The sequence below is a fragment of the Sorex araneus genome, chromosome 2 (genome assembly GCF_027595985.1).
Source record: "Sorex araneus isolate mSorAra2 chromosome 2, mSorAra2.pri, whole genome shotgun sequence".
In the NCBI taxonomy this organism is placed as follows: domain Eukaryota; kingdom Metazoa; phylum Chordata; class Mammalia; order Eulipotyphla; family Soricidae; genus Sorex; species Sorex araneus.
Genome location: NC_073303.1, coordinates 138,018,934 through 138,034,759, shown reverse-complemented (window position 1 = coordinate 138,034,759; position 15,826 = coordinate 138,018,934). Strand labels below are relative to the sequence as shown.

Below are 15,826 nucleotides of genomic sequence, written 5' to 3'. Positions count from 1 at the left end.
AATGTGCTCAACAAAATTAACCATCAGGGAAATCAAACCTAAACTATGAGAGCATTTGGCATCTACAAGGACACATTTTAAAAGAGGATGAAAACAAGCATTGGCAAGGCATGGAAGAACAGAAGTCTTTGTACATTACTAGTGGGAATGTAAATTAGGCAGCTCCCTAGACAGTTTAGAAGCTCCTCAAATTGTTAAAAAGATACCATATGATCCAGCAATCTACTGCTATATAAACATTTCTACTCTGCCTCTATTTAGTTTAACAGAAATATAATTTAAGTACTTTGCCTGATAAGCCTTACTAATTGCATAAAAATTTCAATTCTCTCTACCCACCACCACTCATCTGCTTATTGAAATGCATCTGTTCCATTCCCTTCACCTTTAGCTGAGGTACAATTAATAAATATTTAAGGTGTACAGATATGATTTGATACACATATTCACTGTAAAATTACTACCATAGTCAAGCTAATTAACACATTCATCACCTCACATAGTTACCACCTGTGTGTGCACATGTGTATGGCAAAAACACTTGCCATAGATGTTTTTGTTAGTCACTTAATCAGCTCATTTTTGGTTAATGTTGTTAAAACAAAGATCTATTCTCTTTTTTTTTGTTTTGGTTTTTCATTTTTGGTTTTTTGGGCCACAGCCAGCTTTTTTCAGGGTTATTGCTGGCTCTGGACTCAGAAATCACCCCTGAGGGTATTCAGTGGACCATATTATGCCAGGATCGAACTCAGGTCTGCCTCATGCAAAGCAAGCACCCAATGTACTCTAGCCCCAAGATCTATTCTCTAAGCAAATTCCAAATATACAAGAAATATTAGCTATGGTTATTATATGTACATTAGATTCCCAGTAATTCTCCATGTTCTGCATACTCCAGCCCCTGGCAATTACCATTCTATTGTTTCTGTGATTTTTATCTTTTTCAGATTGCACATACACATGATCCCATACATTGTGTGTCTTTCCATACTTTTACTATAAATCTCTTTAGGTTATGCCATATTACACGAATGGCAAGATTTCCTCCCTTTTTATAGTTGAATATAAACCACAGGTAAATATGTGTATGTATATTTATATTTATATATTATATATAAATATATATATATTTACATAGACATATATATACACACACAGGATATATACAAATTCTATATGTTACTTCTTTCTGTTTTCACAATATTATAATAAAGAAAATAGAACTTACCAGATAGACAATATGAAGATCATTCTCTAAAACAAAGCCCTTCATTGCTCTTTGGAGGTCAGCAAAAATATCTAAAGTATCAATCGGAGAAAGTGAAGAAGAGAGTGTTGCTGAACCAAGATGTGTTGGATGATACACTTTTTCTGGGGAAAAGGGCGGGGGAGGGAAGATAAGAAAATTAAATACTAAAAATAAAACACATACTGTCTCTATTCTCTATCCACTCTGTTAAACTCTAATTTTACGAGCAGAATCTTGTCTTAAATATATGGATATTTATGAGCATGTTCTAGGCTAATTTATCTAATGTTATTATACACAACACTAATCAAAAATGAGCTGATAAATGACTAAGAAATTCATCTTATACCATTTGACATATCCATTTCCTTCTATGAAGCAGTCTTGTATACTCCAAAGATAAGAAAGTAAGTGAATTAGAAGTCAATTTACCTTCTGTTCCACCTCTAGGTTCAGTAATCTGAATGAATTCATTTTCTAGCAGCCACATTACACAGGCCTCAATTGCACCAAGTTGAACAGACTCTTGATTTTCCTGAATTCCCTGCTTCACTTCATTCATACTCACAGCCAAAAATGTGCAAGAGGCATAAGTCTGCATATCTTGTGATGTGCTTGCCACTCCACTGACTATAATCTGAAATGTGGGAATGAACAATATAAAGAGAGGTATTGATAACCCGTGATCATGAACCAAATCAATGCTCACTCTTCACAGAACTGGTCCTTAGTAGGAAGCTTGCCACTGGAAGAGATGGGATCGGTCAGGGAAGAGGCCACTATGACAATAATAGAGGGAAGTGGTCACTCTGGATCAGGACTTGGTGCTGAAAGATTGTATGATATGCTATCACTAACAGCATTGTGAACCACAGTGCCTAAAAAAGGGGGAAAAGAAAAAAGAAAAAAGTGCCTACCATAGAGGCAGGCCAGGGGCAGGAGGGAAACTGGGGACAATGGTGGAGGAAAATGGACACTGGTAAAGAGACTGGTGTTAAAACACTGTACGCCTGAAATTCAATCATCAATCATGAATAACCTTTTGACTCTGTAATTCATGGTGATTCAATTAAAAATATTGTTTTCACTCTTTGTTCTGACATGCCTGGTCATATGGGAATATTAGCTTCAGACCTAGCAGAAGGTCAAACAGATGTATAAAAAAAACCTGAAGTTGAAAGCCAAATCAATACTACAGCAGGAAGGAGGTTTGCTTTGCACGCAATTGACCTGGGTTCAATCCCCAGTATCCCATATGGTCCCTGAGTACCACCAGTGATGATTCCTAAGTACTAACTCTGTGCTTAAGAGTTAGTCCTGAGCATTGCTGTGTGCACCCCCCCCCAAAAAAAAACAGTGAAGTAAATTGTAACATAGATGTCATTTTCCATCAGTGATCCCAAAATATTTAGCAGTTTGCTCCTTGTCTTCTTTTATGTAATTTTTTTTAAAAAAACATCCTTTTTAGAGCTAACTCATCTCAATAATCAGTTTTAAATATGAAACACAATTATTAAATATCAAGACACATTAAATATAAAGACATACTATAATGAGGACATATTTAATAACTTATTAAATATGAAGACACTTAACAGTCATACAAAATAATTATTTAAAAATCTTGAAGCCTGGGGAAATTAGCTCAAATAACTGAAGTGTATGCTTTGCATGAGGGAGCCCTGGCTTGGGTCCTGCAGTGTCCAGATAACCAGGCTGTCCCTGGAGCTGCCAGGGGCACCAGGACCACAGCCAGTGGTACTCAGGGGCTTCTGGGCTGTATTTGGTGACGCTCACAGCCTCCAGGAGATACAATGGAGATGATTGGTGGACCCCATGATGTAGGAAATCAAACCCTGGTTGGTACATGCTGGGCATGTATCTTAACCACTGTACTATCTCCCAGCCCCAAGTTTCCTTTCTTATTTGCCTCCAAAACAAGAGCTAAAGAAGGTGGAGAAGACATGGGTATGGTACCAGAACCCTTAAGATTAGTACTGAAATCATAGCAAGGCATATTATATGAATAGAAAACTTTTCTAGATGAATACATGAAGTACTTTAAAGGGGTTACCTTTGAGGACTCTAAATAGAGATCTGTTCATTTTAGATCTTTAGATCTTTCTGTATTATTTGAAACTTCTAATCATGTATATTTTAATTTTAATTTCACCAGGTATTATCTGAGAACAAATGGAATCTTATTTTTCCTACTTTTTATAAATTCAGAAAACAATTAAAAATCTGGCATTTGGGTCCTAATCCATTTATCTTTCTTTATGGTTTTTGGGGTGACATCTGGCAGTGCTCAAGGATCACTCTTGATAGGGCTCAAGGTGGGACTACGGAGTGATAGAGAAAGAACCAAAGTCAAATGCATGCAAAGCAAACACCTTATCCACTGTACTATCTATCTCTCTGGCACTCTAATTTATTATTCTGAAACATTAATATAATATAAGTTATATTAAATACCAGGAAATAACTGTATGAAATGGAAGATTCAGAGATCAGCAAGACAATACATGGGCTAAGGGTCTTGTCTTGCATGCAGCCATCCTAAGTTCAGCCCCTGACACACATGCTCCCTGCCTCTTACCAGCCCCAGCTAGGAGCAGCAACCAACCACAGAGCCAGGAATTGCACCTGGATGGCCCCCAAATCCCAAAAAATAAATAAAGTGGAAGATGAAATAAATAAAGTCTGACTTAGGCCTACACAATCTCATAAAGATGCACAACTTAAGTTTTGACACATACTAAATAGCTACCATTTTATTATACAGGCATTTATTATAAAGAGCAAATTATAACTTAGTGAACTCCCTTTACCTCCAAAATAGCTCGTATCATGCTTGCAGTTACTTCTTCTCCTTCTTGTCTTCTCAGACAGCTTCGAACGGGTTTTAGAGATCCCTGGACTAAAGCAATGCCTTTTGACTTCTCAGAGTTCTTACAAACTAAGATACTCTCACCTAGAAACAAAAGACAATACACTGCAAAATCCCAACACATTTCCAAAAGATACCTGCTGGAAAGAAATTAAATTGATTTAAAGGGAAATAGTGGTTCTTTTGAGCACAGAATTACCACTAAGGCTTTTATTTTCTGAAATTTGAATTGAGAGGGACCAGAATACATCAGTCTAAAATAGTTTGTCATAAGAATAATTTTGAGCCTATGGCAATGAGGAAGCAGAAAAAAAAATTTAGTCTTTTCCTCATTTGCATAAAAGTAAATTTCTCTTTGTGAAGCTGTTCTCACTTCTCTCATGTCATAGAAAAATACTTATCACTGGAGAGAAAGTCAGCACTGAAGTGGGTGTACACAAATCTTTTTAGAGTCACAAAGTAATTTGACTCTCTCATTAATTTCCAGCATACATCTATTTTTCCTTAACAATAAAAACTTTACGGTTGATTTCTTTCGTTTCTAACAAACAGATTTTTTTTTAATTGAATCACTGTGAGATACAGTTACAAAGCTTTCATGTTTGAGTTTCAGTCACACAATGATTGAACACCCATCCCTCCACCAGTGCACATTATTGACCACCAATGTCCCCAGTAGCGCAGCCACTCACAGCCACATGACCTCTTATAGCCTAATTCTCCCTCTCGGAGAATGTGGCAAGGTACCAAGAGCATCCAACCCACACGACAGAGCCTGGCAAGCTCTCCATGGCATATTCAATATGCCAAATACAGTAACAATAATGGGTCTCATTCCCCTGAACCTGAAAGAGCCTGCAATGTGGCACCACTGGGAAGAACAAGTAAAGAGAGGTTGCTAAAATCTCAGGGCTAGGATGAATGGAGAAGTTATTGGCACCCGCTTGAGCAAATCGATGATCAAAGGGATGACAGTGATACAGTGATACAATGATACAATGTCCTCAGTATACTGTTGACCTATGATATGTTAGCTTAATTTGCAGGCACCAGCATTAAATATTAAAAGACAGGGGAATAGTGTTTTTCCCTTCTGTATAGATTAACTATTAATACTGAATAGTTAAGTATAAAATATTAAGAGACATTCTGAAAATCATGAAAGGAAATTGAAGTTATTTCTAGTTATAAATAATTATAATTTAAATTCAGAAATATTACATGCAATCCCAAAATTAAAACTGAGTATTAACTCATCTAAATGCTTCACATTATACTCTATACTGGAGGAAAATCCATGTAAAGATTAGAGTATCATCTAAATATCAAAAACTAAGAAATACTAACATCATCTACAAAAATATACAGAAGTTACAAAAATGCTACACAGTCTAAAAAGTATGACCAAGTGTTTAAATCTTCTTAGCTGAGATGAGACACTATATTCATTAATCCCCTACTTGCTGGAAGTTTAGAGAAAGTCATATACCATCTTGAAAGGAAGTCTAACAGAAAGTAAAAATCTCATTAGTTTCCAAGATCTTGAAAACAAAATCCTTGTAGTGTATTTTGATTTTGGTGACTGTTATCTGATTTAAGGTTTGAAAATGAGCCCAGCTCACCAACTTTCCCATTTTTCCTTCCCTGTGAGAAAGATAAACACAAGCTAAGAATGCATCAAGGAAAAAACCTTATTTTCTACACATCTAGTTTGATGCATTTAGAAACACTAGGTAGCATTTCAACACTGTGCTTTGAGAGTCATTTAAAAAGACGAATAGGAGCTGAAGGGCTAGGCCTAAAAACCAAATAAACAACTGAATCAATAATTTTTAAAAATGTAGCACTAAACACACTAGGAAAGATACGAGAATTGAAACACATATAACAATATCACCTTGCACATTTTCAGCAAGAAACATGTACTTTCAGAAACAAAATTTTTCATTGCATTACACATGACCATAAAAGTCCCAAAAGCGCTTATTTGGGAGTTATAAATTAAATAAATATTAGTAACTCGACAAATTCACAAATATGAAATCCACAAATAATGAGAAATAAGCTGTATTTGAAGACTTTATATGACAAATCAAGCTATTCTAAATATTACTTCCTCAGTATATGATGCAGTTTTGAGACTAGAATACCTCACCAATTTTCCATTAAGATTCTCCCTTTTCTCATTGGTATCCTATTTCCTCTTCAGTAGCCACATAATTGTTTGCCTGTCTATTTGACATATAGAATCATTAGTTTATTAGGCATATTGGAGTCAATAAACTACACCTCAGGAAAAAGATGAAGCAATAAAGCAAATTCCTCCCAAAGTTCTTTAGTGTTAGAAGACTAACAATATAGTTTTATACAGAACAATGTGACAGGTTAGAAATATTTTCTGCTGTCTTGAAATTCAATTCAAAAAGAGTTTCTTCCTCAATGTTATAGACAAAACTTTATGTAGACAGATGATAATACATAACCATTACTTGCTGACATGGAAAGAAAGAGGTTTTCAGGGATAACACTAATTTAATGAGAAACAGGATGTAAAGATCCTATTCCTGAAATGTGAGAATGCTGACAACATCCTAACTAAGTTTTCTGAGATGGGTCACCAATACCTATAAAACTACTTTAATTAGCACTGAACAGCAGAACTTGCTAATTAAAAATTATCTTCTATCTAATGTGGTAAATGATTTTGATTAGCATAATACTAAATTGTTTCATTAAAAATTTTTTTAAATCTTATTCATTAGTAAGAAATATGACAGATGAAAATTACAGCTTTTGTTGCTGATGTTAGTTTGGTTTTTGTTTTTGGGTGTCACCAGCGGTGCTCAGGGCTTACTCCTGGTTCTGCACTCAGGGTCAAGTTCTAAAGAGCTCAGGGGACCATATAGGATCTGGAGGATCAAACCTGGCTCAGATGTGCGCAAGGCAAGCATTCTATCTGCTGTACTATCACTCCAGTCTGAAAAACTAGAACTTATTATAAAAAACACTATAAATTATAACTGTAATATTAAAAAAACTGAAAGAATGACATTAGTACACTGGAAACAGAAATACGGCATGATGATAAATAGTTGCCAAGCACTTAGTCAAGTTTCAAGTTCACTGACATGCCTTACAGCAAAACTACTACAATCAGTTCAAACTCACCTACTGTGTCCACTCCTTTCCTACCAGCGCGGCCAACCATCTGCTTATACGAAAGAATATCTAAAGGTCGACCACTAAAAATAGGAGTTCGAATAATTACACGGCGTGCAGGTAAATTCACCCCAGATGAAAGAGTCGAAGTTGCTGCCAAGACCCGAATCTGACCTTGACGAAAGGCTCCTTCTATGATATCCCTCTCCTCAAAAGTAAGACCTGGTAGGGGAAAAAGTAAACTAATATGTATTCATGAATATGTAATGAAAGTATCATACTTTATCACTTACAAATTGATCTGAAGAGCCAAAGAGAAAGGACAGGTGTTAAGGCACTAGTCTTGTATGTGATAAAGGTTTGATCCCAGCACACATAGGTTTGCCCCCATAACTCCTCCCCAGGAGTGACATTTGAGCAGAGAGCCAGGAGTAAGCACTGAGCACAACCAGGGAGCCCCCAAACAAAAACAAACAAAAAACAGCAAAAATGAGCAAACAAAAACAACCAGCTGATCTGAGTAAACTTTTTAAAAGTTATCGTTCTGAATAAAATCTGCCCCCCAAAAAAGTTTGGGAGAAAACTTTGGGGGACAAAAAGGAATAACACACCCCCAAAATGGAAATACCATACAATCCAACAATATTGTTCCTAAGCATTTACATGAAGAATACTAAAACAATTCAAATGAATGTTTGCACATCTATATTCATTCATTATTCCAAAGTAGCCAAAACATGGAATAAACCTAAATGTCCATTGACTAATGAATAGCCAAAAATTTGTGCTACACACACACTCAATGAAATACTATTCAGTTATTTAAAAAGATTATCGGGGCTGGAGCGATAGCACAGTGGGTAGGGTGTTTGCCTTACACGTGGCCGACCTGGGGTTAAATTCCCAGCATCCCATATGGTTCCCCAAGCACCGCCAGAAGTAATTCCTGAGTGCAGAGCCAGGAGCAACCCCTGAGCATCACTGGGTGTGACACCCCAAAAAAAAAAAAAAAAAGATTATCAATCCTTTAAAGAAAATATTGATTGAATTTGAGACTATGCTAAGTGAAATATGTCAGGAAGTGAAACATACAAACCTTTATCACATAGAATACTTTGTCTCCATGTGGAATATAAATAACCAAAGTGGCAAAATACAACAGAAAATTCCTAAATTCTGAAAAATACAGTGGCTACCAGAAAGAAAAGGAATGAAAGGGGTTGAAGGAATTGGTAGATTGGTCATTTTGAAAGTGTGATGGCAATGAAACGATGATAGGGTTTACACACATATAGAGGTGTAAAGCTGCACTCCAAAAATGTTACAGAAATGTAGACAAAAGGTAAATCAATAAAATTTGATTTTTTAAAAAGGTAATTTTAGAATCCCTTCTCCAATGGTACTGAAAAGGCTATATTCCTTACTTATACTCTACACAGAAAAATTAAACATAAACATGATCATTTCACTTTGTTTAACCTTGATCATACAATTTATTTTCAGTTTTAAAAAATTTTTACAAAGCAGTGCTTCGAACTCAGGGTCTCACACATGCAAGGTATGTGCTCAACCACTGAGTTATATCATGTTTTTAATCTCACATTAAAACAAAATGTGAGAGTAGTAATAAAATAAAGTTACCCAATATCAAAGCAAAAAAATTGTGAGGTAGAGGACAGGGGACTTCTCACTGACATAAATATGAATACCTGCATGATGAAAAGCTACTCCCCATGGTACAGTTTTTTTCAAAACGGAGTCCAGTCCTGAAGGCAAACGTTTTAATTGATCCATCACTTCTAGGATACCCTCGTGTTCTAGAATCACTGGTGGAAGTTCAGATGATCCTGTCAGCAAAAACACATCAACACTCGTGTCAAAGCTAAACACTAGACCAATAGTTCTGAAACTACTATACGTCAATCACCTGCATGTTTAAAAATAGTGATGCCCAGTCCCCTGCTGAGAACTCTGGGGTGCTCCCAGAAAGGGCACCAGCCACGTCCCTGCCCTGCTGAAGCCTCAGCAACTGCACTCACACCCCAGCAGCTGCTGCCAGGCCAAAGGCCAGGCTCCACCACCTCACGACTGAGCTCTGCAGTGTGAAAACTGCCAAAAATGTCAAGTACACTGGGTTGTTTTTGCTTTTGTTTGTTTTTGCCATTTCTTTGGCTGACGGCTCGGCCTTCTTGGAAGAGGGGCAAGCAGCATCCTCTACACTGCCACCCCTGTACTTCCAGAAGCCTGGGCAGTGGCATCCGCTTCCCGCACTCACCACCAAATAAGCTCACCGCACAATTAAGTATTGTGAATTTACTGGATCCTGTAGCCACATTGCAGTTGTAAGACATCTCTAAACTCTCCAATACTAACATCCCAGTAGGTGCACACCAAATTAGATGGGACTGTAACAAAGAAACCAACTAAGCTCAATTAACAAATCTTCTTTTACTGAAGTATTTTTTGATAATTCCATTAGCCATTTAGTCACAACAAGTAATGAAAAATAAATAATTCTGGGCTGCTACAGGGGCAGACTTGAGGGGTGGTTGAGAAAATGGGGACAGTGGTGACAGTGGTGGTGGAATTGGTGCTGGCATATTGACTGTCTATAACAAATCATGAAGAATGACTTTGTAAAGCACAGTGTTTAAATAAAGAGGAAATAAATTTAAATTTTTTTAAAAAAAATAGTGATGCCTGGTTCCCACTAGTAGACGACATGATGTAGTACAATCCAACTCAAACATACAGAATTTAAAGAACTCCCAGGATATTTGCTTTTCAGGTCCATGTTCTCCCTTGAACAGCTCTCTCTTGCTTGTCTCTGTCTCTCTGCTTTCTTTTTCACTCTGGAGAAGCCCATGTTCTCTCCTGAACAAGTATGTCCCATCTCTCACTCCCCTCACAGCTCTCTAAGTTACATTCAGCAAAAACCATTTTGCTTCATGACTTCACATCCTCCTGAAATTCTTTTCTATGAGGGAAGGCGACAGACCCAGAATGCCTGTGCCCAGATGAGGATTGGCTTTTCTTTCACACAAAGAGCAATTCTTCACTCCAGCTTGAGTCCAGGGATGGCTGAGACATCAGCTGATCATCTACCAAGCCATGCAAAACATGTGGACTCAGGAGCAGCTTGAAGACTGCATGTGTAGCTGGCAGGACATGAGCATCCATGCCATGTCTGTGCTTGTGGCAGACTTTACCAGTCCTGACCCTAGATAGGCATTAAAAAAGAAAATGAAGAAGAAAAAAACATCTCCCAAGCAATTCTACTGTGCACCAAAGCTTAAGAAGCACTGTTAGAGTAAGACCCTGTCCACAGGATCCCAGAAATCATCCGCAGAAGAGGATTACAGATACTAACTACAGAGTCCAAAACTAGAAATTCTTGTTCAGTGTATCCCACCTAACAGTAGTTCCAAAATCACCTACAAGTCTAGTTCTTCGTGACAACTTTTCTACTCTCGTTGGCACCTATGCAGTAATGAATGATCTCTGACTTCCTGTTTTGCTTCTCTGTATAACTTTCTCCCCCAATAAAATCTTGTTTCTTAAAAAAACTTTCCAAGACACCTGAGCTCAACCATAGTAAGGGGCCCAGAACCATAACTCTGCATGCCACAACACCATTCTGGGCAGATCAAAACCCTAGCTGGCAACTCTGTGGCCTTTTCAGAACACAGATGGGCAGATTCCCCTTGCTTCCAGCTAGTTTCAGTAACCCCACGCCCAAAATCTGCCATAGCAAGGGGCCCAGCTCCACAGCACCTGAAACACGCAGCTGAGGAACAGCTTCTCCTAAGTTCACACTACTCACAGTAGAGTAGAAGCAAGCAAACCCCATGGAGAAGATGTGGAGAAGCCCCCCAAGCTCAACGAGCAAAAACAAGAACACAGAGGGCTCAAACAGCACCAACTAGCTCAGAAAATCCTCAGACAATGACTTGAGTAACACCACTGTGAGTATGTCTAATGAGATCACAGAAACAATGGCACAAGTAGTCAGCAGGTTGTTGCTTGCCTGGAACGTAGCTGAGGCAGGCTCAATCCCAGACACCCATTATGATCCCCCAAGCACTACTGGGCGTGATCCCTGAGCACAAAGTCAGGAGTAAACCCTGAGCACCAATGGGTATGATTGATCACAAAACAAAAATATAACAAAACAAAAAGAAACAGATAAGTGATTGCCTAAGAGGGATGAAAACAAGTGAGAATACTTGGAGCAAGAGAAAAATTTTATGATAAGTATTATGTTCTACATATTGTTTAAAGATTGAATAAGTATCTACATTTGTTACAAATCATTATATAATAAAAATATGTAAATTAATAAATAAATTTATCAGTAAGACTGATAATATATATGTATATATGTACATATAAAGTATGTATATTCATAGAAATGTGTCATTTTTAACTTTCAGAAATACAATGAAACAGAAGGCCCCAAATGAGAACCTTGGTTATATCTCTATAAACTTTTAGAGTATCAGACCAGACAGAGGGTAAAGGGGTAAGGCTCTTGCTGACCCAGGTTCAATCCCTGGCATTACCTATGTTCCCCAAGCATTGCCAGGAGTGATCCCTCAACACAGAAACAGGAGTAAACCCTGAGCACCAGGTGTAGCAAAAAACAAACAACAACACTTTAAAAAATAAGACTTTTAGAGTATTTATAAAAATTAGAGTATCTTAAAAACCTAAAAATTAACCATAATGTGTGTACATGGTCTATAATGAGGATATGGAAAGGATTAGTCACAAAAAAGAATTTTGTAAAAGAGTACCTAGTGGAGAGGTGATAGGGACGATAAAAGAGATTAAGGCTTTACTAACACTATCATTGTTTTCAAGCAAATGTAATAAATACATAGGTTTTTGTTTCCATCTAAAACTTACCCTCAGCTTTATGGTATAGATTATAAAATTCATGGGCAATGGTATCTGCCAGCTTCTCACACCATTTCTTTGATGGACAGAAAAGTAACACTGAATGGTTATCACGAATGGTCTCATAGCATAAACTAACAATATGATCCTCATCTCCCTAAAAAAAAAAAAAGGAAAAAAGAAAAAGGGTATGCATGAGAAATGGGGTTCAATACCCAGTATCAAAAATAATTAGGAGTATTTTCAAAATAGTCACAAATTAATTAAAAATTACTCATGTTGCTTCATAGAAAAGGTTTTATTTAGGAAAGGCTAATTCACCTAACGGGCCAAGGTAATTTAAATGGGGTAGTTACATAGACAAAAGAAAATAGTAATAGGAGTGTAAATGATTGTGTTTCCATACACATACTGAAATAAACCATAAGTGAAATTTGGAGTACAAAGTAATACCCCATATGAAAAACACAGAAGCTACAAATGCATGTCAATGAGAGTGCTAGAACAGTGACTTTAGTCTGTTCCCAGCTAGAAACGTACCCATAAGTGTTTGAACATTGAGGCACAAACCTGCATACCTAAGAAGGTGCATCATTAGGAAGTCAGTTCTTTAACTTCAGAATTAAAGAGTCAGACTAAGAAAATTACTGTAAACTAAACTCTTTTAATTGTCTTTAGAGGTGTGGGAGGATTTTATCATTTATCAAGCACTTTCTAGAAATGAAATAATTATTTTTAAACCACACCTTCAGGGCCACAATGGAAAACAGCATAAAGCTTTCAAAAATTGAAAACAGGGATTGGGAAGAACGCTCACTATGGTCCAGCTTTGAAACCCTAGCATCACATGTCCCCATGCACTGCTGGGGTAACCCTGGGGGTCCCTGACTCTGCAGAGCCAAAGCAGAACCATACTCTCTGGCCCTAGCATAGAACCAACAGTCCAACATAGAAAGTATTTCCAGGAGTGGTCCACAGGCCCCATAAGCACAGCTTGGAAGACATCCCAGAATTAAAAATAAAACTACCGTATGATCAAGCTATTCCACCTCTAGGTATCTATAGAATATAATAATACTAATTTAAAAAAAAATGTCTACCCCCTATATTATTTGAGCAGTTTTCACAGCAGCCAAGATTAAAATGAGCTAAGAACCTATCATCAGACTGAACAAATGAACATTTTCCATAGTATAGGCAATGAAATATTAATAAGTGAACAAAAAAATAGAAAAGGAATCTTACCATTTATCATTTACAATAACTTGGGTGGACTTAAGACCATTATGCTAAGCAAAATAAATTAGAAAAAATACAGTAGATTGTATTCATATAAAGAATATAAAGAAACAAAGCAAATGAACAAATTAAACTCTCAAACTGTGACAACAAAATAGTTGTTACCAGAGAGAAACAGGATCTGGAGAGGAGAAATGAACAGGTAGAAGAGGATGGTCAAGTGATGGTGGTGGATGTTAACTACCACTCTCATAGTGGAGATGCTGTCGTATATACATTTATTAAGGTACAAAAGCATACTCTCAAGCCCTATAAATATCATAGACTAATGGTACACTAATTTTTATTTTTTTAACTAATTTTTATTTTAATTAAATTTATTTCTTACAATATTAAGTATCATATGTACTATATAGAGAGAGGTTTTGTAATTCAACCAATATCACAACCATTATTAAATATAGTCATTAAATGTGAAAGTAGATCTGTCTGACTTAAAAAAAAAATTACATAGGGGCTGGAACAATATTAGTCAGAAGCAGGTAAGGTGCTTGCTTTGCATGCACTAGACCCAGGTTCAATCCCTGGCATCTCTATGGTCCCCCAAGCCCACCAGCAGTGATTCTTGAGTACAGAACCAGAAACTCCTGAGAATCGCTGGGCATGCCCCCCACCAAAAAAAATTAAAATTAAAAAATAACATAACTTTTAATAATCTAGAGCCAGGAATATAGCTCAGCAATAGAACACTGAATTTATATATGTGGGGTTCTGGGTTCAATCCCAGATTCCAGGAAAAAGAAATCAAAGACGTTCTTGCCACTCCACAACCCCCACCATTTAAAAAGAGTCAATTTTCCACTAAGCCACAAGAATACATTTTCCCTTTCCATATCAACACCAATTCTTTAAGATCAAACTAATTAGCTTAATATTAATATCATTAGAATGCAATGCTATTAAATGAGATTCCTTACTTGGCTATTCCTAATTCACATAAAAGCTGCTAACATCTTACTAGAAAATGCAATCACATACCTTCACTTGTAGCATGGGTTGAAATTCCCTCACAAGCTTCATTGAAGAATCATATATGGAATTTCCAATTTTCACTGACTCCAAGAGTGGTACAGGACGAAAGTCAGTGTGGTAGAGTTCAGCATTCAACCAGGAAGCTACAAGTTCCAAATTAGGAAGAGTTGCACTCATACCAACAATCTGTATGGCATTAGAGACAGGGTTGGCTAATTTTTCTTGGCTGTAAAACAAATAAAAATGCTATAAGATACATGATATTAATTACAAACAATGGTACTCAGTATTTTTGGTCATTCCCATAGCACACATTTCTCTAGGAGTATTTTCCCAGGAATAAAATTCCCGAGTCACAAAATTTTATCAGATGTTACTCAAATAATGAAAATATAAAGTTATATCTTGAAAACTATAAAAAAAATTTACAATCCTGACATTTACACCTGGACAATGTATTATTGTAAGACAATTTCTTCTTCTTTTTTAATGTAGGAGAAGGCTATTTATTCAGCCATTGATTAAGCTGACTGAGCTGGGCATGAACACCATATTACTTTATTTAAATATTTTAATTGGATATTCATTAAGACCATTACAAAGCTGTTCATAATTGGGTTTCAGTCATACAATGATCCAGCATTCATCCCTCCACCAGTGCACATCTCCCACCATCAATGTCCCATTTCCCCACCACCACCCCCCAATCCTTCACCCCCTACCCCCAGCCTCCTTCTATGGGAAGCACTTTCCTTCTTGCTCTCTCTCCCTTTGCCTTTTATGTATTACGGTTTGCACTACAGATGCTAAGAGGTCATGGTTTCTGTTCAGGGCATTCAGTATTTTTATCAGAACAGTAAGGCTGGAGTAGCTTTTCAATCGAGTGGCAGCTTTGGGATGTGGATGTGATTGCTGAGGCTTCCAGAAGTACAGGGAGGTGGGGGGGAGGTACTCCATCTCGACCCAGAGAAAGCCTGGAGATTTCAGTCACAAAACCTGCATTCCAAAATTTCAGCAGATTATAGCTTGGTGAGGTCTGTTCTGACATGGTGGAATCAGGCCAGAAGTATGGCAGTGATTTGGGATTGTGTCTGTTCAGCCCAGTCTGTTCAGCCATGCGCAGGTCCAAGACTAATTGAGGCTTTTGATCTCTTTCAAGATTTATTTATGGGTCACTGAAGCAGGCCAGTAGTAAAGTTAACAGGGTAGCACTGTAGTTGGTTAATGGGGGTGATTATCAGTGCTTCCATCAGTATTGGGAAGTGAAGGGAGGTAGCCCACCCCGACTCTGGGAAAGCCTGGATATTTCAGTCACAAAACCCGCATACCAGAATTTTCAACACATATATCTTGGTGAG

At 37.2% G+C, this 15,826-nt stretch overlaps 1 protein-coding gene across 1 annotated transcript in view; it reads right to left on the bottom strand.

The window, feature by feature from the left end:
- POLQ (DNA polymerase theta) overlaps positions 1 to 15,826 on the bottom strand; it is a 105,441-nt gene that overhangs the window by 75,437 nt on the left and 14,178 nt on the right. The window contains exons 6-13 of the mRNA XM_055129486.1: positions 14,475 to 14,694; positions 12,203 to 12,354; positions 12,140 to 12,144; positions 9,008 to 9,145; positions 7,308 to 7,520; positions 4,081 to 4,223; positions 1,682 to 1,886; positions 1,229 to 1,371 (exon numbers count right to left, since the gene is read on the bottom strand). Coding sequence (XP_054985461.1) covers positions 1,229 to 1,371; positions 1,682 to 1,886; positions 4,081 to 4,223; positions 7,308 to 7,520; positions 9,008 to 9,145; positions 12,140 to 12,144; positions 12,203 to 12,354; positions 14,475 to 14,694 — 1,219 coding nt within the window. The remainder of the gene's footprint in view (positions 1 to 1,228; positions 1,372 to 1,681; positions 1,887 to 4,080; positions 4,224 to 7,307; positions 7,521 to 9,007; positions 9,146 to 12,139; positions 12,145 to 12,202; positions 12,355 to 14,474; positions 14,695 to 15,826) is intronic.